We start from the raw sequence: 23,637 nt of genomic DNA on the forward strand, positions 1-23,637 counted from the left end.
ATTGCTTAAGTGAAAAAAGTGAATTTAGTAACAGAATATTACGTATTGTTATGAAAAAATAACAAAAAAAAACTCATTTAAATTTTTATATGAAATCTATATTTTCAAAATCACGTTTTACTCTTAAAACGGCAAGAAAATCAAAGCCATAATTCTAAAGAAGTTTCAAAATTTGAGCTTGATATCTCAATAAATGAGCTTTCAGTGAGACTGTGTTCAGCTGCAGTACCAAACACTTCCACAAATTTGAAATTTTGTATTCATTCATGGATAGAAATGAAGACTCGAGTGTCAAATTACACATCTGGTTTTATTTGGAAATGCGTCACATTTAGGAAATAAAAGGAAGTTTCATGTCAGTAATTTTTAAGACAATCACATCCATTACAGACAAAACATCTTTGGGTCTCAGACTGTGAATATGAAGAAATCAAAGCAGTCGCTTAACAAATTGCCCTTTTATTGATATATAATCACTGCATTTATTCTAAGCTTTTGTTCGCAGTCCTTGCGAAAGGTCATGGAAAAGGGAACATGAAGGAGTGAAGAACCAATGAGAGGAAAAGGTCATCGTTTCAACCTCCTGTTAGTCAAACATGATAATATAAAAGCACTCATGTTCAAGTAGAAACATCTAAACATCCATAAAACTGGTGTACTTGAGAAGTGAAGCTGAATAAGACTTATTCTCGGAAATCAAGTGTTCATAATTAGAGCCGTCTAATGAAGAGGTGAAAGCGAAACACTCCACAGGTTCAGAGTGAAGCGTATTAGCGGACGCGCATTATTCCTCGTATGAACGATGAGCGCTTACTCTGAGATGTCTAGAGCGTTATAAACACACACACACACACACACACAGAGGAGGAGTGTTAAAGAGGTTCAGTCGTCTGTAAACGCCACTCTCGGTTTAAGACACGCGTGTGTGAACGGACCATACGTGCTGGATGATGTCATCCGTTTAAAGTGTTGCTCGTTCTCCCAACAAGTTCCCTGAAATTCCTGAAAACAATGGAAAGGCTAATCTAAACAAATCATAATATGTCTTATTATTACTAGAACTACTATTTAAAGTGTATAAAAAATCACGTGTCAATCAAACTTTGAATTGACGCCCTTATTTGCACTTGTGTGTATTAGTATGTGAGTGTGTGTGTCCGTGTGTCTGTCTGTATGTATATTAGTTTCTGTGTAGGTGTATTAGTGTCAGTGTGTGTGTGTATTAGTGTCTATGTGTGTGTGCATTAGTGTGTATTAGTCCCTGTGTGTGTATAAGTGTGTGTTAGTGTGTGGTTGGTTGCTTTGGCAGTGTTTGAGTTGAAAGAGTCTCAGTCCAGCAGAGACGGTTCTGACGGTCTGATGATCGTGGGCCGGTTTGGAGCCGCTGGAGGTCTCCTGCCACACACACACACACACACACACACACACACACACACACACACACACACACACACACACACACACACAGGAAAACACATCATGGTATTACTGCACTATAAAATCAGTTTGACTTTTTCTGGATTCCGTTTTTTCATTTTTATTTGTTCAAGATTCTATTTAAATGGTTTAATAATTTTTTTTTAGATATAAGTAAGCATGTCTAATTAACTGAATTAATTTATAAATACAATTTATCAAAACTAACTTTTTTTTCCATTTTCATTTTTTTTCTGGATTCCATTTTTTTTTTTTTTTTTTTTTTTTTTTTTTTTATATTCTGTGTTAATGCTTAAATTCAATTTTAGTAATCAAGAAACATGCCTAAAGAATTTAAATTCAGAAGTAAAAAAAAAAGGAAGTGAGCTTTTTTTCCCCATTTTAATTTCTCTAGCTTCCATTTTAATGGTTTAATTGAATTTGAATAATTAATTAATGGAAATGTAAACATTTCAATATTCAACAACAGTTTATTTAGGGCGCTTTCACACTTGGTTCGATTGCCTGTTCCGAACCCGAGTTCGATTGCTCCCCCCTCCCCCTCCTTCCCCTGCCCCTCCCCCTGCCCCCGATGGACTGTGTTCACATTATATTATTTCTATCTGAACCGCGGTACGCTTGCGTCATCAGGCTGCAGCTGGCGTAATGGTGTTTGCTTGGTAACCGCGAATGAAAAGGCGCCCAAATGGATAGCCTTGCTCATTGACATTTGTTCTTCTTTTTTTTAACCTTTGGTTTTGTTTTCAACATAGACATACAGAAACACTTGCGTCTGTCTTCCATGAAAATTCTGAAAACGTTTCAAAGACAGCGGGCTGTCCACCGAAGACACATTATACGTCATCAATAGCGGTTCACTTCCACGGTTTGGTTCGATTGCGTTCATATCAGCAGTGAACCGTACCCGAGTTCACATGAACCGTACCCCAGACCACCTTTTTAAGCGGACTCCAGTACGGTTCGCGGGTGCGCACCCGAGTTCGGAAGACAGCGTTCACATCATCGAACCCGGGTGCGCACCAAAAGTGCTAGTGTGAAAGCGCCCTTAAAGTTTAAGAAAATGTACATTTTTAGGGCTCTATGAAATCCGTTTCATTTTTTCATTGTTTTTATTTTGCTGGATTCCATTATAATGGTTTTAATTAAGTTTTAATAATAAATAAGTATGTATAATTTATTGAATTTATAAAACTTAAACAATTTAATAAATAAAAAAATCCAATAATGAATTCCTTATGAAATGTTTTCTTTTTTCATATATTCTGTGTTGCCTTTTTAATTTCTCTGGATTTATGATTTAATACAAATATATTATTAGAAATTAATGCATAAAACACAAACAATTTAATTAATCTTTTAAAAATGTGTGGCAACAAATTGCCACGATGAAAAATGAAGTGATATTGTTTTAAAAAAAAAGTTTTAAGTGTAACATTTTAATAATTTTGTTATTATTATTATTATTATATGCTCGATATGTTAATGAAAAGCAAATAACTAGCAGATAATTAGTGCTGTCACAAGACCAACCATTTCTAATATCAGTAAAATCTCATAATAAACTCAAGTGTGATGCTGTCTTCTGCTAGTCAGCTAGCCAATTAGAGAGTCTTACTACGAATAATCTGTGGCTCATGAATATTTAATAGGTTATGGGACTTGCCATGTGATCTAATTAATATTCATAAGCCTTCATAATAGAGGCAATTGGAAGTTCTGTATAAATCTGTGTGGTGTTTGCGGAGGGTGTCGGTCGTACCTGGGAATGCCGGGCGGCAGAGCGGGCGGCACGCGGGCAGGGCGGGACGGCACCTGAGGAGGCGGAGCCAGCGGGTCCAGAGTGCCACTCCCGAACGCATTAGTGCCGGCTGGAGCCGGGCCGGGCCTGTACGGCACCGGAGGAGCCCCGAATGCAGGCGAGGGGTTCAGGGGCGGCGCGGCCGGTGGGCCGGGGGTGGAGCCGCGCACCGCAGGGGGCCGGCCTGGGGGCGGAGCCACGCCTGACGACGGCTTTCGCTGAGACGGGGGACTGACGGAGACGGAGAAACACTTCTGTTAGTACTAGAACAGTCACGTGATTTACTAGATCTGACATATTCGTAGTTAATGAGATAAAAACATGGAAAGTTAAGGCAAGGTTTCCTAGAATCATAAAACCCTGATTTGACACATGAATTACTGATGCTTTGATGCTTTTTACAAAACGTTTGACTGGTAGTGTACAAGCATCAGTAATTCATGTGTCAAATCAGGGTTTTATGATTTTAGGAAACCTTGCATTAACTTTTCATGTTTTATCTCATTAACTGATTGTGAATGTTAGTACCTGGGGTCGGTGTGTATCCAGGTGTCGTCCACCGGAGGCGGGACCGGTGCGGATATGGTGCTGGTGCTGATGTCCCCGATGAGGAGCAGCGCCTCCTTGAGCGCGTGATACATGCGCAGCATCTCGTCTCGTCTCTGCGCCTGATCTGCCGACTCCTCCATCAGACTGTTCTGATCGCCGGACGAGTACAGGTACGCCAGCAGCTCCGAGTGGATGAACTCCTTCGCCTGACACACACACACACACACACACACACACACACACACACACACACACACCGGCTCAGTCCGACTTCAACAAACACCTGGATGCTCTGAGCACACTGAACACAGCTGGTGGCGCTAGAGGCTTCCAGGTAGAGACCGCAAAACTACAATAGAATTAATAAATCCCCAAACTAAACTGCAGTGGAGGGGGAAAAAACGCAACAATCAATAAGAAAAAAATATTTTAAAAATAATGTTTTTTACATTTAAATAAATACATATAAATATATACAATAAAAATGACTGTAAAAAAACACAAAAAAACACAGCTAAAACCACAGAAAATCAAAAAGCAAAGTAACTTCTGTGATTGACAGCTGATTAAAGTGAATAAGACATGTGATCAGTGTAAGATGATGGCGTAAGCCCCGCCCACACTTACGCTGTTGATCATCAGGTGCATGATGGCCTTGGGCATCAGGTCTCGGATGCTCTTGTTGACGATGCCGATGTAGGAGTCCACCAGGTTTCGGATGGTCTCCACCTGCCGCTCCAGCTGAGGGTCCATGGAGAGAGAGTCGGCCGCCACACCGTCCCCGTTCTCCACCTGGGAAACACCGGGAAATAGACGAGAGTCAGCACTGAGTGTCTGGAGAGAGTCTGGAGAGATTCAGGAGAGAAGCACTGAGACTGATGTGCGTTTGAGACTCAGATGAGACACAGGTGAGACGAGACTCAGAGTGAGACGACACACAGGTGAGATGAGACTCAGGGTGAGACGAGACACAGGTGAGACGACACACAGGTGAGACTCGGGTGAGACGAGACTCAGGGTGAGACGAGACTCCAGGGGGTCACACACCGGACGCGCAGCTCAGCGCCGCGCAGCGCCACGTCTTTTAAATTCGAACACATTATTCTCTATGAGAGTACACACACCGGCAGCGCCTTTCGGCGTCTGTCCGCGGCGGCTCAGGACCTTGTTCAAAATTCTGCTGCGCCACAGAGCGCAATTTACATAGTTTTATATTAAATTTACATTTATGTGTCTCAAATCGTAGTTAATGTATATACGGACTTCACCCTGTGCTGCAATATACATTTAGTTTTATATTTATTTACAGAAATCAGAAAATTGCTGATGTTATCGGATTTTCAGGTGAGAGTTGTCCTAGACGTGGCGCGACGCGGCACGGCGCTGAGCTGCGCGTCCGGTGTGCGGCCGCCTTCAGGGTGAGACACAGGTGAGACGAGACTCAGGGTGAGATGAGACTCAGGGTGAGACACAGGTGAGACGGGGCTCAGGGTGGGACGAGGCTCAGGGTGGGACGAGGCTCAGGGTGGGACGAGGCTCAGGGTGAGACTCAGGTGGGACGAGGCTCAGGGTGAGACTCAGGTGGGACGAGGCTCAGGGTGAGGCTCAGGTGGGACGAGGCTCAGGGTGAGGCTCAGGTGGGACGAGGCTCAGGGTGAGGCTCAGGTGGGACGAGGCTCAGGTGGGACGAGACTCAGGTGGGACGAGACTCAGGTGGGACGAGACTCAGGTGGGACGAGACTCAGGTGGGACGAGACTCAGGTGGGACGAGACTCAGGTGGGACGAGACTCAGGTGGGACGAGACTCAGGTGGGACGAGACTCAGGTGGGACGAGACTCAGGTGGGACGAGACTCAGGTGGGACGAGACTCAGGTGGGACGAGACTCAGGTGGGACGAGACTCAGGTGGGACGAGACTCAGGTGGGACGAGACTCAGGTGGGACGAGACTCAGGTGGGACGAGACTCAGGGTGAGACGAGACTCAGGGTGAGACTCAGGGTGAGACGAGACTCAGGGTGAGACTCAGGTGAGACGAGACTCAGGGTGAGACTCAGGTGAGACGAGACTCAGGGTGAGACTCAGGTGAGACGAGACTCAGGGTGAGACTCAGGTGAGACGAGACTCAGGGTGAGACTCAGGTGAGACGAGACTCAGGGTGAGACTCAGGTGAGACGAGACTCAGGGTGAGACTCAGGTGAGACGAGACTCAGGGTGAGACTCAGGTGAGACGAGACTCAGGGTGAGACTCAGGTGAGACGAGACTCAGGGTGAGACTCAGGTGAGACGAGACTCAGGGTGAGACTCAGGTGAGACGAGACTCAGGGTGAGACTCAGGTGAGACGAGACTCAGGGTGAGACTCAGGTGAGACGAGACTCAGGGTGAGACTCAGGTGAGACGAGACTCAGGGTGAGACTCAGGTGAGACGAGACTCAGGGTGAGACTCAGGTGAGACACAGGTGAGACGAGACTCAGGGTGAGATGAGACAGGTGAGACACAGGTGAGACGAGACTCAGGGTGAGATGAGACACAGGTGAGACGAGACACAGGTGAGACGAGGGTGAGACGAGACTCAGGGTGAGACGAGACTCAGGGTGAGACTCAGGTGAGACGAGACTCAGGGTGAGACTCAGGTGAGACGAGACTCAGGGTGAGACTCAGGTGAGACGAGACTCAGGGTGAGACTCAGGTGAGACGAGACTCAGGGTGAGACTCAGGTGAGACGAGACTCAGGGTGAGACTCAGGTGAGACGAGACTCAGGGTGAGACTCAGGTGAGACGAGACTCAGGGTGAGACTCAGGTGAGACGAGACTCAGGGTGAGACTCAGGTGAGACGAGACTCAGGGTGAGACTCAGGTGAGACGAGACTCAGGGTGAGACTCAGGTGAGACGAGACTCAGGGTGAGACTCAGGTGAGACGAGACTCAGGGTGAGACTCAGGTGAGACGAGACTCAGGGTGAGACTCAGGTGAGACGAGACTCAGGGTGAGACTCAGGTGAGACACAGGTGAGACGAGACACAGGTGAGATGAGACACATGTGAGACGAGACTCAGGGTGAGACTCAGGTGAGACACAGGTGAGACGAGACACAGGTGAGATGAGACTCAGGTAGGACAGGGGAGACAGGTGAAACACAGGGTGGGGTCAGACTGTGACCTGGTCTTTCTCCGGATAGACTCCGGCCCGCAGGAACGAGGCCTTCCAGCTGTCCACATCTTCCTGAGAGTCACAGGCCAGCTCGATCTGACGCAGGTCTTTATACACATTCCTGAAATCACAACATCACACATATGAAATCAGATTCATGACTGATTTGTAACTAAGGCTACGTTCACACTGTCAGTCCAAATCCGATTATTTGTGTATTCGATTGGAATCTGATCTAAAATGATTGATGTCCACACTGTGTATCGCAACTGTTCAGATCCGATGTGTGTGCCCGTGCAGCTCTTCAGTTTTCTGGAATATCTGCATTAGTTTCTATGGCAATGACGTTGTGTCGGTAGGCTTAAATGCATGCATATGCGTAATAATTGAGCCACACTCGGATGAAGAGGTGTGAACCGAGCACAAACATAAACTCAGTCGCACCTCTGCTCGGTGTTGAAGATGGCAAATGTGTGTTTGGTGGACATGAACCCTTTCTCAACGTCTCGCAGCTTCAGGTTATCCAGAGGCAGCATGTACTTCTTCTCTTTCTCCTGGAAAACACAAACACACACAGGGATTATTTTCACCAAACATGAAGAATAAACATCTAAACACACTCACGGCCCTATTTTGACGATCTAAGCACATGGTCTAAAGCGCAGGGCACAAGTTCACTTATGGCGTGTCCGAATCCACTTTTGCTAGTTTAACGACAGGATAAATGGTTGGTGCTCCCGGCGCATGGTCTATAAGGGTTGTCCCTATTCTCTTAATGAGTAATGAGTGTGTTTTGGGATTTACGTGCGTTAAACCAATCAGAGTCTCATCTCCCATTCCCTTTAGATGCCAGTTGCACTCGTGCCATGGCGGATTCGCTATTTACATGACGGAATTTGATAGAGCGCAAACGGATCTGCTCGTGCGCGAGGTCAAAGTGCGCAAGCAGAACATCTACGGGACAAGCCGGATTCACCATATCTTTATGTACACAATAATAATCTTTTACATTGTAATCCTTTTATTTATAATATTTGTCATGTTTGTGTGCCCTGTGTGTTTAATAAGCAGAGTGTGTGTGTAATAAGCAGAGTGTGTGTGTAATAAACAGAGTGTGTGCGTAATAAGCAGAGTGTGTATGTAATAAGCAGAGTGTTTGTGTAATAAACAGAGTGTGTGTGTAATAAACAGAGTGTGTGTGTAATAAACAGAGTGTGTGTGTAATAAGCAAAGTGTGTGTGTAATAAGCAGAGTGTGTGTGTGTAATAAGCAGAGAGTATGCGCGTTGTGGACCCGCCTATAGGCACACATTACTAACGCGCTCATTAAATAACAAAAAAAAAATTGCACCATTGACTTTAGAGCAGGTTTCAGTCGGTCAATGACTCAGTCTATTTCTGTTGCCTCAAAATAGCAATGTGCCAACAATGCGCCAGAACACACACCTCGTTCTCAGACCAGCTGCCCATGGGTGTATAAATGGGCGCAAATGCATTTACTATTTAAACAACGTGGTGCAGGACGTGAAAATGATAACTGTGTCGGGCTGAAACTAGCAAAACACACTTGCGTCGCGCTTGGCCCTCGCTCGCTCGCTACCTCCCTCCCTCCCTCACCTCCTCATCCTTGTACCAGGACAGGGACTCTGCGGTCAGGATGAACCAGTAGTCTTTGGACCCGCCCTTCATGATGCTGATGTTGATGGTCAGCCAACCGCGTCGGATCACCTGAAGCGAGGGGAGGGAATATGATAATGAGGAGAAAGAACAGACCAATCGGCAGCCTGTTGAGTGTGTGTGGATGATGATGTTGTACCTGGTTGGGCATCGCCCTCTTCTTACTGACCGCCGCGCTCCGCTGCTGGGCGCTGAAACACACTGCTGTTAGACTGAATCAGGGTCAAAGGTCAATAGGGGTCAACAGGGGTCAGAGGTCACTCACTTGGCAAAACCGATGAAGTCCTCGTGGTTGGTGTTGATGTAGGAGAGCTCGATGTCGATCAGCAGCATCACCTGCGACACACACACACAAATGCAAATAAATACATAAACATAAATAAATAAACAAATAAATATATATTAATGTTACATAAAGAAATGAAGCAGTAAATAACCGGAGGAAGGTTTCTGAACACACACACACCTGGTCTTTAGTTTTGCTCTCTCTCTCTCTGACGTATGTGGTGACGATTCTCTCCGTCTCTTCTCTCAGCTGAGGATATGAGTTCAACTACGACACAAACACACACTGAGAGCGGCAGCAGGAACACACACATCATTACTGTCTCCAGAAAGACTTTTATCAAGACGTCAAATAAACACGGATGAGAAGGACTGCATGCAGACCTGAACCAATGTGTGTTTAACCAAACACTGACGGCGAATGTGACTGTGTGTGATTAGTAAATATAATCCCCACAAAGCAAAAACCAACACAAGCTGAGCTCATCCACCACAGACAAACACTGAACTTTACAGGGACTGGATTTGATTGGTTATGGGATCTGTCAATCAAAGCAGGTTCGGTGACAGGACTGGATTTGATTGGTTAAGGGATCTGTCAATCAAAGAATGTTTGGTTACAGGACTGGATTTGATTGGTTGAGGGATGTGTCAATCAAAGAATGTTTGGTTACAGGACTGGATTTGATTGGTTAAGGGATCTGTCAATCAAAGAATGTTTGGCTACAGGACTGGATTTGATTTGTTATAGGATTGGCAATCAAAGGAGGTTCGGTTACAGGACTGGATTTGATTGGTGACGGGATCTGTCAATCAAAGCAGGTTTGGTTACAGGACTGGATTTGATTGGTTATAGGATCTGTCAATCAAAGAATGTTCGATTACAGGACTGGATTTGATTGGTTAAGGGATCTGTCAATCAAAGCAGGTTCGGTTACAGGATTGGATTTGATTGGTTATGGGATCTGTCAATCAAAGGAGGTTCGGTTACAGGACTGGATTTGATTGGTAATAGGATCTGTCAATCAAAGAATGTTCGGTGACATGACTGGATTTGATTGGTTATGGGATCTGTCAATCAAAGGAGGTTCGGTTACAGGATTGGATTTGATTGGTTATGGGATTTGTCAATCAAAGGAGGTTCGGTTACAGGACTGGATTTGATTGGTTAAGGGATCTGTCAATCAAAGAATGTTTGGTTACAGGACTGGATTTGATTGGTTAAGGGATCTGTCAATCAAAGAATGTTTGGCTACAGGACTGGATTTGATTTGTTATAGGATTGGCAATCAAAGGAGGTTCGGTTACAGGACTGGATTTGATTGGTGACGGGATCTGTCAATCAAAGCAGGTTTGGTTACAGGACTGGATTTGATTGGTTATAGGATCTGTCAATCAAAGAATGTTCGATTACAGGACTGGATTTGATTGGTTAAGGGATCTGTCAATCAAAGCAGGTTCGGTTACAGGATTGGATTTGATTGGTTATGGGATCTGTCAATCAAAGGAGGTTCGGTTACAGGACTGGATTTGATTGGTAATAGGATCTGTCAATCAAAGAATGTTCGGTGACATGACTGGATTTGATTGGTTATGGGATCTGTCAATCAAAGGAGGTTCGGTTACAGGATTGGATTTGATTGGTTATGGGATTTGTCAATCAAAGGAGGTTCGGTTACAGGACTGGATTTGATTGGTTATAGGATCTGTCAATCAAAGAATGTTCGGTGACAGGACTGGATTTGATTGGTTATGGGATCTGTCAATCAAAGGAGGTTCGGTTACAGGATTGGATTTGATTGGTTATGGGATTTGTCAATCAAAGGAGGTTCGGTGACAGGACTGGATTTGATTGGTTATGGGATCTGTCAATCAAAGGAGGTTCAGTTATAGGACTGGATTTGATTGGTTACGGGATCTGCCAGAAACGGTCATGTTTTACCTTCTCAGTGCACTTGAGGATGAGCGTGGCGAGTTCAGACACCACCAGGTCTACACACTTGAGACACGGCTCCTTCAGTTTAACAATCTGCTTTTTCACTATGGCCTCAAAGGCCAGGTCAGGGGTGAACAGCCCCGTCCTGGAGGATCATGGGACAGCGCAGGTGTTATTTGGGGGGATAATTAAGGGGCACAATATTGGGAAAAAGTGGACGGGTGGATGAAAACACAAGCACATCACTTCATTCATTCCGTATGTCCTCGTTCCTAAAGGTGACGCGCGTCTTTTCTGGAACCGCTGCTCTTTAACCTGCTAGTCGCGGTTTTCTAACACTATTTGAGTGTAAACACAACATTTACGGGACCGTTCATGTCAGATTGTGTGGCTGATGTGAGATGTAATTTACAAACCGAGCAGCTTTCGTTATATCTTCATTGTTGTAGTCAGTCAATCAGCCTGAAGCAGCATGGCTAGCGTGTTTTTGCTTTGCGGAGCGGTTAGCGTGACATGCTCAGGCGTCTCTCGTGTCTACCTTCAGTGTGCACTGCCTGACCGTATTGATGAGCTCCTGGATGACCAGGTCAATGCATTTGAGGCACGGCTCCTTCAGCTTGATCAGCTGCTTTTTCACGATGGCCTCGAAGGCCATGTCAGGGGTGAACAGCCCCGTCCTGAGGTCACACACACACACACACACACACACAGTCAAACACAGTAAAACCATGCTGATCTGTGTGCAACGATACAGACACAGCGTGTCCGATTCGAGAAACCATGACTCTAATGAGCGTTTGTTGAGTTGGTCAAAAATCAGCAGTAAGTGCATGTTGAATGTGTGGTGTATCTGTGCTCGTCGGTCTTAGATTTTTGACCGAAAATGTTACGTTTTTTTTTTTTTTTTTTTCATTGGAATGGTTCAAACCTTGGTAAAAGTCTGCTATGTGAACATACAAAAAAATAATTTGAAAAGGTTAAATGGTCTTGTAAATAACAGTCACACCTTTTTTTCCACTTCAGCAATGATCTGCCAAGTGTCCTCTTTAAAAAGATCAAACTTAAGTCTGTGCTCTACAGCGTTATACGAGTCATATACGAGAAATACGGTGTAAATATAATTTAGTAGCATTAAATCCCATAAAAATACAAAATATAAAATAAATTAAAAACATTGAATAAAATATAGTACATTCATTTCTAACAGTTCTAATGTTAAAGAGGTTAAAGCTGCGATGAAAGCGGACTAAACGATCCAGCATGTGTGATATAGGAGATTAATAACTGAGTGAATGATGCTCCTGAAACGAGTGCACGTGTCTGTGTGTTCTTGCCTGACTCCATGAATGTTCTTGATGGCGTAACTGATCTCTCTCCTCAACTCCTTCTCATCAAACTCCATCTAAACACACACACACAAACACGTTTATCTACTGTGTAATGAGATTAAAAGGAAATGTTTGGCTGAAAATGTAACTTCTACCATTACGTCAGAGCTGCACGATTCTGGATGAAGTAAGAATCATGATTTTTTGGTTTAAAACAGAGATCATGCTTCTGTATAGACAACTAAACACATGTGATTTACTAGAGGTTCAGACAAAATGTTAATTGCTGCAGTTTATTTTAAAATGTTTAACTCGTTTATATTATTTGTTTTTTAAGCAGGTTGAGTGAATTATTCAATGACTCACTCATAAAGGCTTCACTTGTTTCATTACTGGATGAATCAGCATTTTTGATCGAATCTCTTACATTTATGATTAAATGACTAATTAATCGTTTAACAGTCACTTGTCACCACCTACTGGTGTAATTATGTAATAATCTTTATTTGAAGCGTCAAGTTACTTTCAAAAGGTGATTTGCTCTATTTTTGGTTAGCTATACATATCAGTGTTTATATCCGAACTATAAACTTTCATCTCAATACTTCGGTGTTAGAGATGCACCGATTACAATTTTCTTGGCCGATTTCCGATTGTTCATTGAGTTTGACCTGCCGATACCGATTTCAGCCAATTCCGATTTCATTTTTTTCTAACCACTTCACAGCGCACACACACATTTATTTTCTATCTTTTCTTTAATAGAACATTTTACATTTTGCATAGAACATAGATAATTTTTTGAACAGATAATCCCTATAAAATAGAACTATATAAATTACTCCTGAAATGCACACACATCTGAAGTGCAGTGTTATGGAAGAACCATTTCCTTCTTTTCATATCCAAAATCCAACTAAATTTTTTTTATATATTTAGCAAACTAAACTTCTGTATAAAAACAGGGAAAACAGGTAATGGCAATAAAATAATATATATAAATAAATATATATATATATATATATATATATATATATATATATACACAAATATAGCCTTGCAGTATAAAGATATTTCTATATTTTCTGGCTAGTTTACTTTATCTATTTGTTATAATCATAACCATACTTGCGACCAAAACTGAAAAATTAAAACAGGTTTAAATGGGTAAATCTTCTACAAATATTTTTTAATCTTCGTTTTCTTTTCTGACATACTCCAGTTCTTGTTGAAACACACTAGACATGCTTATTCTGTGCATTTTGAGCACTTTTTGTGTGAAATCATTTTTAGTTTGTCCATCAAAAGTGTGCTTTCACTTTAATTGAGCGTGAGCAGCGCTGCAAAAATAGACCCGTGCCGAAACCCTCCGCTTCACTGACGCTCACGTGCGGCCTTCTCCCGGTGTGAATGCACTCATTGATTAACATGCACGCTGGAAAAATACGCGCCGCTGATGCTTGCGGTGTGAAACAGACGTAATTCACGAGGTTTCCTACATGTGTGTTCCGTGTGCACGTGTGACGCTGATGTTGCGTGATTTTAATCATGCGGCGCCCGAGTGCATTTGACCGGCATAAAATCAGCATATGTCAGACTGACCGACGTCATGACCGATCACGTGAAAAATCGGCCAATTCCGGTCACCAGCCGATCAATCGGTGCATCTCTAGTGATAATATGCATGATTGTAAGACAGAAATATTGATACTGTGAAAAACGTGGTTTGTGTTTCATATCTACACATGACAACGGCTCTCTCTGGATCTGAACACAGATCTGAATGTTCACTGTGATTTTGTCAAAGGTTTAACAGACAGAGACGAATCTCTGTCATTTAGGATCGCGTGGATGTTTGAATCGATATATCGCCATCTTTTAACGATTAATCGTGCAGCTCTACAGAATATGCTGCAGGTTTGACATTATTATTTCAATCAGAACACACAAAAAAAAATGGAGATCCATTAACTCAAGCTAGTGAGACTCCAGAGAAACCAGACATAAAGTCAAACCTAGTGACTAAACGAGGCTAGCGTACCTTAACGAGCTCGAAAGGGAAGCGCTCGTGGAAGATGCGGTTTATTCGTGCTCCGCCAGAGAGTTCAAGCGTGTCCACCTGATCGCCAGAGCCCTCGATCCGCTTCTCGAAGTCCACGCCGAACTGCTGCACCATCCTACACACACACACACACACACACACACACACACACACACACACACACACACACACACACACACACACACACACACACACACACACACACACACACACACACACACACACACACACACACACACACACACACACACACACACACACACACACACACACACACACACACACACACACACACACACACACACACACACACACACACACACACACACACACACACACACACACACACACACACACACACACACACACACACACACACACACACACACACAGAGTAGTTTAATGCATGTGTTCTCTTCTATTCACACTCATTTTTGTCCTTAAAAGGTTTGGGTGATATAGAACCAGGGTTTGGTATCGTTCGAATGTTAACGATTCAGATTCTGCTTATCCTGTCCGATTCTTAGCGATTCCTAATTTAGATTCCAATAAGTAAAATAAAAAAAATCATTCACATTTATTCTAATTCTCCTGGCAAAACATTTCCTTGTGGCTGAAAACTACGAACACTTACACAATAAACTTTTGCCTATATGGTTTAAAAATACCATAGCAAAAAAACAACTATACACATTTCAAGCATTATTGAAGACAAGTAAACACTCAGGAATTAAAAAAAGAACAAATAAATGAGCAAATCACACAAATAAATGCAACTGAACAAAGACACGCTTGAAATAAACAGTGTTTTAAGATTGTCAGGTATTCAAATACAGAAACTAATCAACTGTTTTAAAACAAAATAACACTGCATTTTATAAATAAAATATACATTAAAAATATAGTTACAAAATGTATTTAGTTATGAACAGTGAGTGAACTTTCTCTTAGTCTTTTGTATTTAATGCTATTATAGAGACGGCAGGGATATTAGTGTTATTATAGAGACGGCAGGAATATTAGTGTTATTATAGAGACGGCAGGAATATTAGTGTTATTATAGAGACGGCAGGAATATTAGTGTTATTATAGAGACGTCAGGAATATTAGTGCTATTATAGAGACGTCAGGAATATTAGTGTTATTATAGAGACGGCAGGAATATTAGTGCTATTATAGAGACGGCAGGAATATTAGTGTTATTATAGAGCGGGACTATTAGTGTTATTATAGAGACGTCAGGAATATTAGTGTTATTATAGAGCGGGACTATTAGTGTTATTATAGAGACGTCAGGAATATTAGTGCTATTATAGAGACGGCAGGAATATTAGTGTTATTATAGAGACGGCAGGAATATTAGTGTTATTATAGAGACGGCAGGAATATTAGTGTTATTATAGAGACGGCAGGAATATTAGTGTTATTATAGAGACGTCAGGAATATTAGTGTTATTATAGAGACGGCAGGAATATTAGTGTTATTATAGAGACGTCAGGAATATTAGTGTTATTATAGAGCGGGACTATTAGTGTTATTATAGAGACGGCAGGAATATTAGTGCTATTATAGAGCGGGACTATTAGTGTTATTATAGAGACGTCAGGAATATTAGTGTTATTATAGAGCGGGACTATTAGTGTTATTATAGAGACGTCAGGAATATTAGTGTTATTATAGAGCGGGACTATTAGTGTTATTATAGAGACGTCAGGAATATTAGTGTTATTATAGAGCGGGACTATTAGTGTTATTATAGAGACGGCAGGAATATTAGTGTTATTATAGAGCGGGACTATTAGTGTTATTATAGAGACGTCAGGAATATTAGTGTTATTATAGAGACGGCAGGAATATTAGTGTTATTATAGAGACGGCAGGAATATTAGTGTTATTATAGAGACGGCAGGAATATTAGTGTTATTAGAGACATCAGGAATATTAGTGTTATTATAGAGACATCAGGAATATTAGTGTTATTATAGAGACGGCAGGAATATTAGTGTTATTATAGAGACGTCAGGAATATTAGTGTTATTATAGAGACGTCAGGGATATTAGTGTTATTATAGAGACGGCAGGAATATTAGTGTTATTATAGAGACGGCAGGAATATTAGTGTTATTATAGAGACGGCAGGAATATTAGTGTTATTATAGAGACGGCAGGAATATTAGTGTTATTATAGAGACGGCAGGAATATTAGTGTTATTAGAGACATCAGGAATATTAGTGTTATTATAGAGACATCAGGAATATTAGTGTTATTAGAGACATCAGGAATATTAGTGTTATTATAGAGACATCAGGAATATTAGTGTTATTATAGAGACGGCAGGAATATTAGTGTTATTATAGAGACGGCAGGAATATTAGTGCTATTATAGAGACATCAGGAATATTAGTGCTATTATAGAGACGGCAGGAATATTAGTGTTATTATAGAGACGTCAGGAATATTAGTGTTATTATAGAGACGGCAGGAATATTAGTGTTATTATAGAGACATCAGGAATATTAGTGTTATTATAGAGACGGCAGGAATATTAGTGTTATTATAGAGACGGCAGGAATATTAGTGCTATTATAGAGACATCAGGAATATTAGTGTTATTATAGAGACAGCAGGAATATTAGTGTTATTATAGAGACGGCAGGAATATTAGTGTTATTATAGAGACGTCAGGAATATTAGTGTTATTATAGAGACGTCAGGAATATTAGGCTGCTGTCACTTTAAGAGCTGCACGAATCCAATATACTGATACACATGTTTTCTTTCTCAACTGTTTATGTCCACTTAAGATGTAACGGACTGTGTTTACGGGGATATTTTGACATATTTGTGTGAGTATTTGTCTGTTCAAGTGCAAATTCAGTATCGCGCACCACTATTGAGTATGAAAAGCGGCTTTCTGTGTGCGCACTTTAGAAAACAGTGCATGAGTCTTCTTGCACTTGAATGGTTTAAAATCACATTAAAATGCACACAAAGGACTCAATAAGAGGAAGGAATTCTGGAACCGGTTCTCCACACCCAACCCTCTACAGAACTGCATCACAATATGTAATATGATAATCTTAATAAAGCTGCAGAGAGGTTAGTGTGTCGGTGTCTCACTGCAGCAGTGCTTTGGTTTTGCGCGCAGGATCGTCCGGTTTGAAGTTCTTGTACTCGTCCACCTCCTTCTCCAGGGACAGCAGCTGACTCTGCAGTTTACTGCGCAGCGCCGGCAGGGTGTCCCGGATGTGGTTCGTCAGTTGCTGCAAAGAGTTGACAGAAACGTGACAAATCCAAACAGTGCATTTAAAGGGGTGGTTGATTATGATTTGACTTTTCTAACTTTAGTTAGTGTGTAATGTTGCTGTTCGAGCATAAACAACATCTGCAAAGTTACAACGCTCAAAGTTCAAAGCAAAGGGAGATATTTGCTTTTAAAGAAATGCTTTTCAAGGACTACAACAAACTTCTTCACGGCTTAGTGACATAACCAACCCTAAAATTTACATAAACCTTTACAAAAATTTACATAAATCCTTAAAATTTACATTTCAGGAGATGGAGTCTCTCCATCATTCTGACTCGTTTGAACATAAAAAACTAAAAGTTTTAGAAATGTTCAGTGCATGTGTATGTGTGAGGTAAAACGACACGAGCTGTTGAAGCTCCGCCCCTTGTACCGGGAGCAGCAGCTCATTTGCATTTAAAGGGACACACAAAACGGAACGTTTTTGCTCACCCTCAAAAAGTGACAATTTTAACATGCTGTATAAAATTATCTGTGGGGTATTTTGAGCTAAAACTTCACACACACACTCTGGGGACATCAGAGACGTATTTTACATCTTATGAAAAGTGCACTATACCACCCCTTTAAAGGAGCAGTTCAAACGTGTCCTGCGGGTGTCTGTACCTGGTTGAGTGTTTTCTGCAGGTACGGTGTGCCCATGCGCTCCGCTATGTGTCTGTATGCCGGGTGAGACAGGAAGAACTTTCTCTCGGCAGCCAGAGCCGCTCGGATGTCCTTTCTGCCGTCGATGTCCTTCTGACTGCGGTTCACCACACCAATATAACCTATAAACACACACACACATCCACATCACTGATAACAGAACATGCATGTGTGCATCACTAGCGATGTGTCAATGCAAAGTTGAATTTAAAACTGGAATACTGTATAAAACATTTGCAAATATAGCAATGTTTCCATTCCATGTGCTCAAGAGGACAAAATATCAGTAATAAAAGTGTACGTTTCTGCAATCTTTCTCTTTCTCCCTCCATCATAAACGAGTGTGTCTCGAGCGTCAGACGAAACATAGTAAACGCTGTCATGTTCTCTAGCGTTCGGGAACACACTCGTGTGTGAGACGCTTCTGGCGGGAATTAAACCAAATCATTCCGATCACACACTTCCACTCCGGCGTTTCAGAAACACCAAACCAACATTTGAGATGATGCGATGCCATTGGTCCACTGGTTACTCCAGTTATCCAATCACAGCTGACGCTGAGTCGAAGGATTTTTCCAATAAATGTGTTTCCATTGTAGTTTATGCGCATTTCCATCTACTGATTTTTTTTTTATATGCGATATCCCAAAATTTGCATAAAAACTGGCGGATAGAAACATATCTACTGATATACTATTATAGTTATTGTAAATATTTTAAATACAGTGCATTAGCACCCGCCCCCTTTTCCAGCGGTGCTGGTTCCAGAAGTATTTTTTCCATTCACTTTTCCCATAGGGATTTAACAAAATAAACTTTGATAAAGCATTATAAACCGTGAACCAAACCAACCGGCTACAAGGAGGATCACAACACTACAAACTTTGATTTTCAAGCAAAAAAGTAATTTAAAAACAGAGAAAAACACAAGACTGTGAACTCAACGGCTTTCGAATATTGAAGCATTTTAAGAGAGCAGAGAGATCGACTAAACTACATTCATTGGAGTGGGTGGAGCTAAAGAGATATTTTGTCCTGTTTTGTTTGTTCCGACTTTCTGATTGGTGGAATTTTCCGCACAGCATCATGGGTAATGTAGTTTTTCCACCAGGAATTCCATGATTAAACATGTTACTTTTAAAAACAAGCTAAAATAGCACAGGCCTTAGCAGAAGCGAATACCATCGATTAACAGCCTAGAAGCTCACAGTAGGGCTGACTTTAACGATTTTCCATATTACATTTTATTGATTATTTACAACACATGTTTTGTTGGTTTTAGTTTTATATCCCCATGAAGCCCCGGTGCAGCACCTCTGCGCAGCGGCAGAAGCTTGTTCTCCAGGATGTCTCTGGCGTCCGTTCCTTCATCCATCAGGTCCAGTTTGGTCATCACGCCGATGGTGCGAAGACCTGCAGGGCAGAGGTCAAAGGTCAAGTTTCCCAATCACATCCCGACCTAACAATTCTTTTTTTGCTAACATTCCCATCAAGTCATGAAAGCGTTATTTATGAACGTTCTCAGTCTGAGAGTTCAAAATGTCGTTTTTTAAATGTTTTGAAAACGTTTTTCCTTAGTTATGAGAACATTCCATTTTTCAAACACTATGGAACGTTACTTTTGAATGTTCTCAGAACATTCTGAAACAAGTTGTAACATTTAAAAAAAAAAGTCCAACTGAAACGTGTCGGAAATAAAACTATACAGTGTTCGTACAGATATACTGTACAACGAAATTCCAGGACTTTGAGGGACTTTTCAAGCACTACTTTTTGGGTTTTCAAGGACTTCAGTCAGAGATCTCACTTATCAGACAATATCTTTATTATCTTTCAAATTCTAAAAAGCTAATCAAACAAAATGGTAGAACTAATAAAGTGCAGCACATGCAATGACTGTAGTCACTAACCATTGAAAGGATATTATGACAAAGATATCGCTTCCCTTAATCAAAATGATGTTCCCGCTCATGAATATATGATTGAGCTGAAGAATGAAAGCTGTATCATATACTTGAATATTTATATGAGCAATATCACACTCATAGCCATGCGAAATGGCTCTATGTCTATATCAGACGAGCTGCAGTGTTAATATTGCATGAAAAGATTGTTTTATTGATAAAATGAAACATTAATTTCACATATTTTGTCTTTCAAGCACTTTTTTAAGTACATTTTCATAAATATGGCTGTTTTCAGGGGTTTTCCAGGACTTATATTTCACTTCAAGCACTTTAGACACCTTGTACGAACCCTGTATGTATAAATAATATTTTGTGAACCGGTAACTCTGAGTGAACGCTACTGGAAGAACGCTTGTTCGTAACGTTCTCGGTGTGTCTCACCCTGAGGATCGACCTCTTTGCTGATCTTCAGAGCGTCAGAGTTGGCGAGGTCGGTGTTGGCAGGAGTGACGGCCAGGATCAGGCAGTTCTCTCTGGAGATGAACTGCAGCAGCATGTCTCTGATCACACACACACACACACGGAGAAGAGCCGTCAGTGTTTCAATCGGGTCCTGTAGCCCATCAAACCCACAGCTCTTACCTGATCTGGAACTCGATGTCCGTCGGCTGGTCTCCCACCGCCACCTTCGTCATGCCGGGGAGATCGATCAGCGTCAGATTCAACACTGAGAGAGAGAGAGGAGTGAGTTTGATTCGGTTATAAACATTATTATGTTGATTCAGATCAGTTAAAAAACTGTGTTGATTTTGCAAAGTGAGATTAATACGGTTCCTTATCATCCTCTAAATACACAACCACACATAACACATGGAAATTGTTTATTGTGGAAGAGTGATCTGAAGATACCGTTCGGCGAGTACACCCGCAGGTTAATGGGCACCGGAGAGATTCCCTTATTAGATCCGGTGATTCGTTCCGTCTCGGCCTCGATCTCCAGCCGAACCTCGTCAAAGTCCACGAACTTACGGCCCTTACAGTGCAGGAACTCTGCGTATTCTAGAGGAACAGAGAGAGATCAAGGTAGAATCATTAATACACTGAAAGCTGAATTTTCAGCATCATCATTATCATTATTGCAATATAGTGATATAGTTTTTGGCCGCCCTGAAGGTAATTCTCAGGGTTAAAGCTCTCGGCACCTGAGTCATGACGCAAATTAATACAGGTAACCATTTCGACAGTTTGAAAGGCGTGAACACACCTTTAAGTGTGAGAGATTGGATGTTCAGAAGGTGTAATGTGTGTTATACCTGCTTTACTGTTGACTAGCTGGAGGATCAGAGGCCTGCGAGTGACGATGCCGGATCCTCGCGGGAGGAAGTCTCTGAATGACAGAGAAACAGAGATGAATGAACATTACTAACATTCAAAACATTAACCTTTTTGTTTGCTAGTGGTATAACGCCATGCCAGCTTCTGTGGCATTAAAATGCAATAAAATATACAGAAAACACCCAAAAGAAGATTTTTTAGAAACTCTGTGGAAAAAAAACTGAATTAAAAATGGTCCTTTCTCAGTGAAGGGTTCATTTGTTTATGAAATGACACAGAATGACAGCATAACTCTCTGGTTCATCAAAGTACACTGAAAACACACACCCTCAAAGAAAAGAGGAAATCTTGTTTCACTTCCCATACCAAAGTTCCATGCATAGAAGCTTACACAGTGTGTGTGTGTGTGTGTGTGTGTGTGTGTGTGTGTGTGTGTGTGTGTGTGTGTGTGTGTGTGTGTGTGTGTGTGTGTGTGTTGCTCTTCCTGTTGCTTGAGCAGGAATCCTGAAGATGTCAAGTCCGCACACGCTGAAATCGGTCTCAATCACACAGTTAGATGTGGTTTGTTCTTAGTGAACCATTCAGAAACAGAAATCAACACATTTGAGCCTCTGAAGGATGAAGACGCTCATGATCTGCAGTGATACACAGATTATATCTTCATTCACTCACACTCAGTCCTTCCAAACCCGTATGCCGTCATTCTCACTATTAAATGAGACATATGGACTACTGTTGTGATGCTTTTGTGGTGATTTTCGGAGTATGACATGGTGGTCACTATGAATTATTGTTGTTGTATGGAAAAGATCTGCATGAAATGTCTTAAAACATCCAAATAAAAATGGGTCTGTAACAACATAAAGGTCAGTAAATGGTCCCCATTCACTTCCATAGCATTTCTTTCCATACAGTGGAACTCAATAGGGTCCATCAACTGTTTGGTTACCCATATTCTTCCAAATTCCAGCAGAAGGAGGAAATTCATACAGGTTTGAGTGAACTATCCCTTTAAGGCCAATTCACACCAACAACGATGTTTACGTTTTCTGCTGCTTTAAATTTATCGAGCTGGATTCTGATTGGCTGTCCATTTTATATTGTTTATCATCTAAAAAAAAAGTTGTTTTAAAAGTTGATAAAGTGATTCCAACGATATCGTTCCTCTGTGCTGTTACCGGTCTATATTTGATAAAGTTACAGTTCTTGGTGTGTGAACGGGCCTTTAATGTTAATTGTTGTGTTAACTATCACTTCTAGAGCACAGCAACACTCTGAAATAGTAAAAAAATTTGACTAGCAGTGACATTCTGATCACTGACCGCTTAATGTTTTAACGTTTTATTTATATTAAGCGCTCGCTGAAGTTTATTGTGCTCTGCCGCTTTAAATGCTCGAGATCTGGATTCTGATTGGCTGTCAATATTTGTTTGTTTTATCAGCTGAAAAAAAGAAAAAAAAACCTTGATAAAGGGGTTCCAACGATATCGTTCCTCTGTGCTGTTACCGGTCTATATTTGATAAAGTTATAGTTCTTGGTGTGTGAACGGGCCTTTAATGTTAATTTTTGAGTTAACTATCACTTTTAGAGCACAGCAACACTCTGAAATGGTTAATTTTTGACTAGCAGTGACATTCTGATCACTGACCGCTTCAACGGATCATTTGAGTGTAATGGTGAGGCACACATTTTCAAGTTCAAGAACATTTGTCTCTCTAATTGAATAAGTATTTGTCCTATTTCAGTGTTGTTTACACAAAAGACTGTGTTTGATCATGTCGAAGCCGCACGGTCACCTGCCCACGAAGTTCTCCAGCACCGAGCTCTTCCCGGCGCTCTGGCCGCCCACCACCGCGATCTGCGGCAGCTCCAGGTTACAGCTCTGGCCGATGGAGCTGAAGGCGTCCTGCAGTTTATTAATCAGGGGAATCAAGTCCTCCATCCCGCGGTTCCCCATGACGAGCTTCGGTCAAACACCACAAACCCCAGAGAAACTCGACCGATCACTTCATAACTCGCTGACTCAAAATAAACCGCTTTAACACTAACAAAACCGACTCAATATGTCAAACTCCAGTTGTCAGACAGAGAGAAAAACGCAGGCAGGCAGAAAGTTTTCCTATCCGGTCAGCAGACCACCGTAAACTTATGAAGAACAGCCCTTGTGTGCAAACTGAAAGGTGCTTCCTATTGGCCACTGCTGATGTCAATCAAATACT

General features: G+C 41.8%; 2 protein-coding genes across 3 annotated transcripts in view; one reads left to right on the forward strand and one right to left on the reverse strand.

Moving 5' to 3' along the window:
• LOC309495481 (adhesion G protein-coupled receptor L1) overlaps positions 1–22,853 on the forward strand; it is a 163,220-nt gene extending 140,367 nt beyond the window's left edge. The window contains exon 26 of the mRNA XM_082165297.1: positions 21,917–22,853. The gene's annotated coding sequence lies outside the window, so the exon portion shown is untranslated. The remainder of the gene's footprint in view (positions 1–21,916) is intronic.
• On the reverse strand, positions 292–23,544 carry dnm2b (dynamin 2b). 2 transcript variants are annotated; one of them, XM_082165136.1, is made up of 21 exons: positions 23,215–23,544; positions 21,396–21,469; positions 20,992–21,141; positions 20,725–20,809; positions 20,524–20,642; positions 19,490–19,588; positions 18,137–18,297; positions 17,344–17,486; positions 14,201–14,336; positions 12,166–12,233; positions 10,838–10,976; positions 9,077–9,163; positions 8,876–8,946; positions 8,750–8,801; positions 8,551–8,661; positions 7,379–7,488; positions 6,944–7,055; positions 4,412–4,576; positions 3,764–3,990; positions 3,197–3,466; positions 292–1,395 (listed from the first exon to the last, which is right to left on the reverse strand). In XM_082165136.1, exons 1-21 carry the CDS (start codon positions 23,373–23,375, stop codon positions 1,329–1,331), a joined length of 2,607 nt encoding a protein of 868 aa, XP_082021262.1. In that variant the 5' UTR covers positions 23,376–23,544; the 3' UTR covers positions 292–1,328. The 2 variants fall into 2 exon arrangements, with proteins under 2 accessions (XP_082021262.1, XP_082021261.1); XM_082165135.1 differs by lacking the exon at positions 10,838–10,976 and adding an exon at positions 11,370–11,508.
• Between the last annotated feature and the right edge of the window lie 93 nt (positions 23,545–23,637).

This window comes from Leuciscus leuciscus, assembly GCF_965113295.1.
Source record: "Leuciscus leuciscus genome assembly, chromosome: 3".
Lineage (NCBI taxonomy): Eukaryota > Metazoa > Chordata > Actinopteri > Cypriniformes > Leuciscidae > Leuciscus > Leuciscus leuciscus.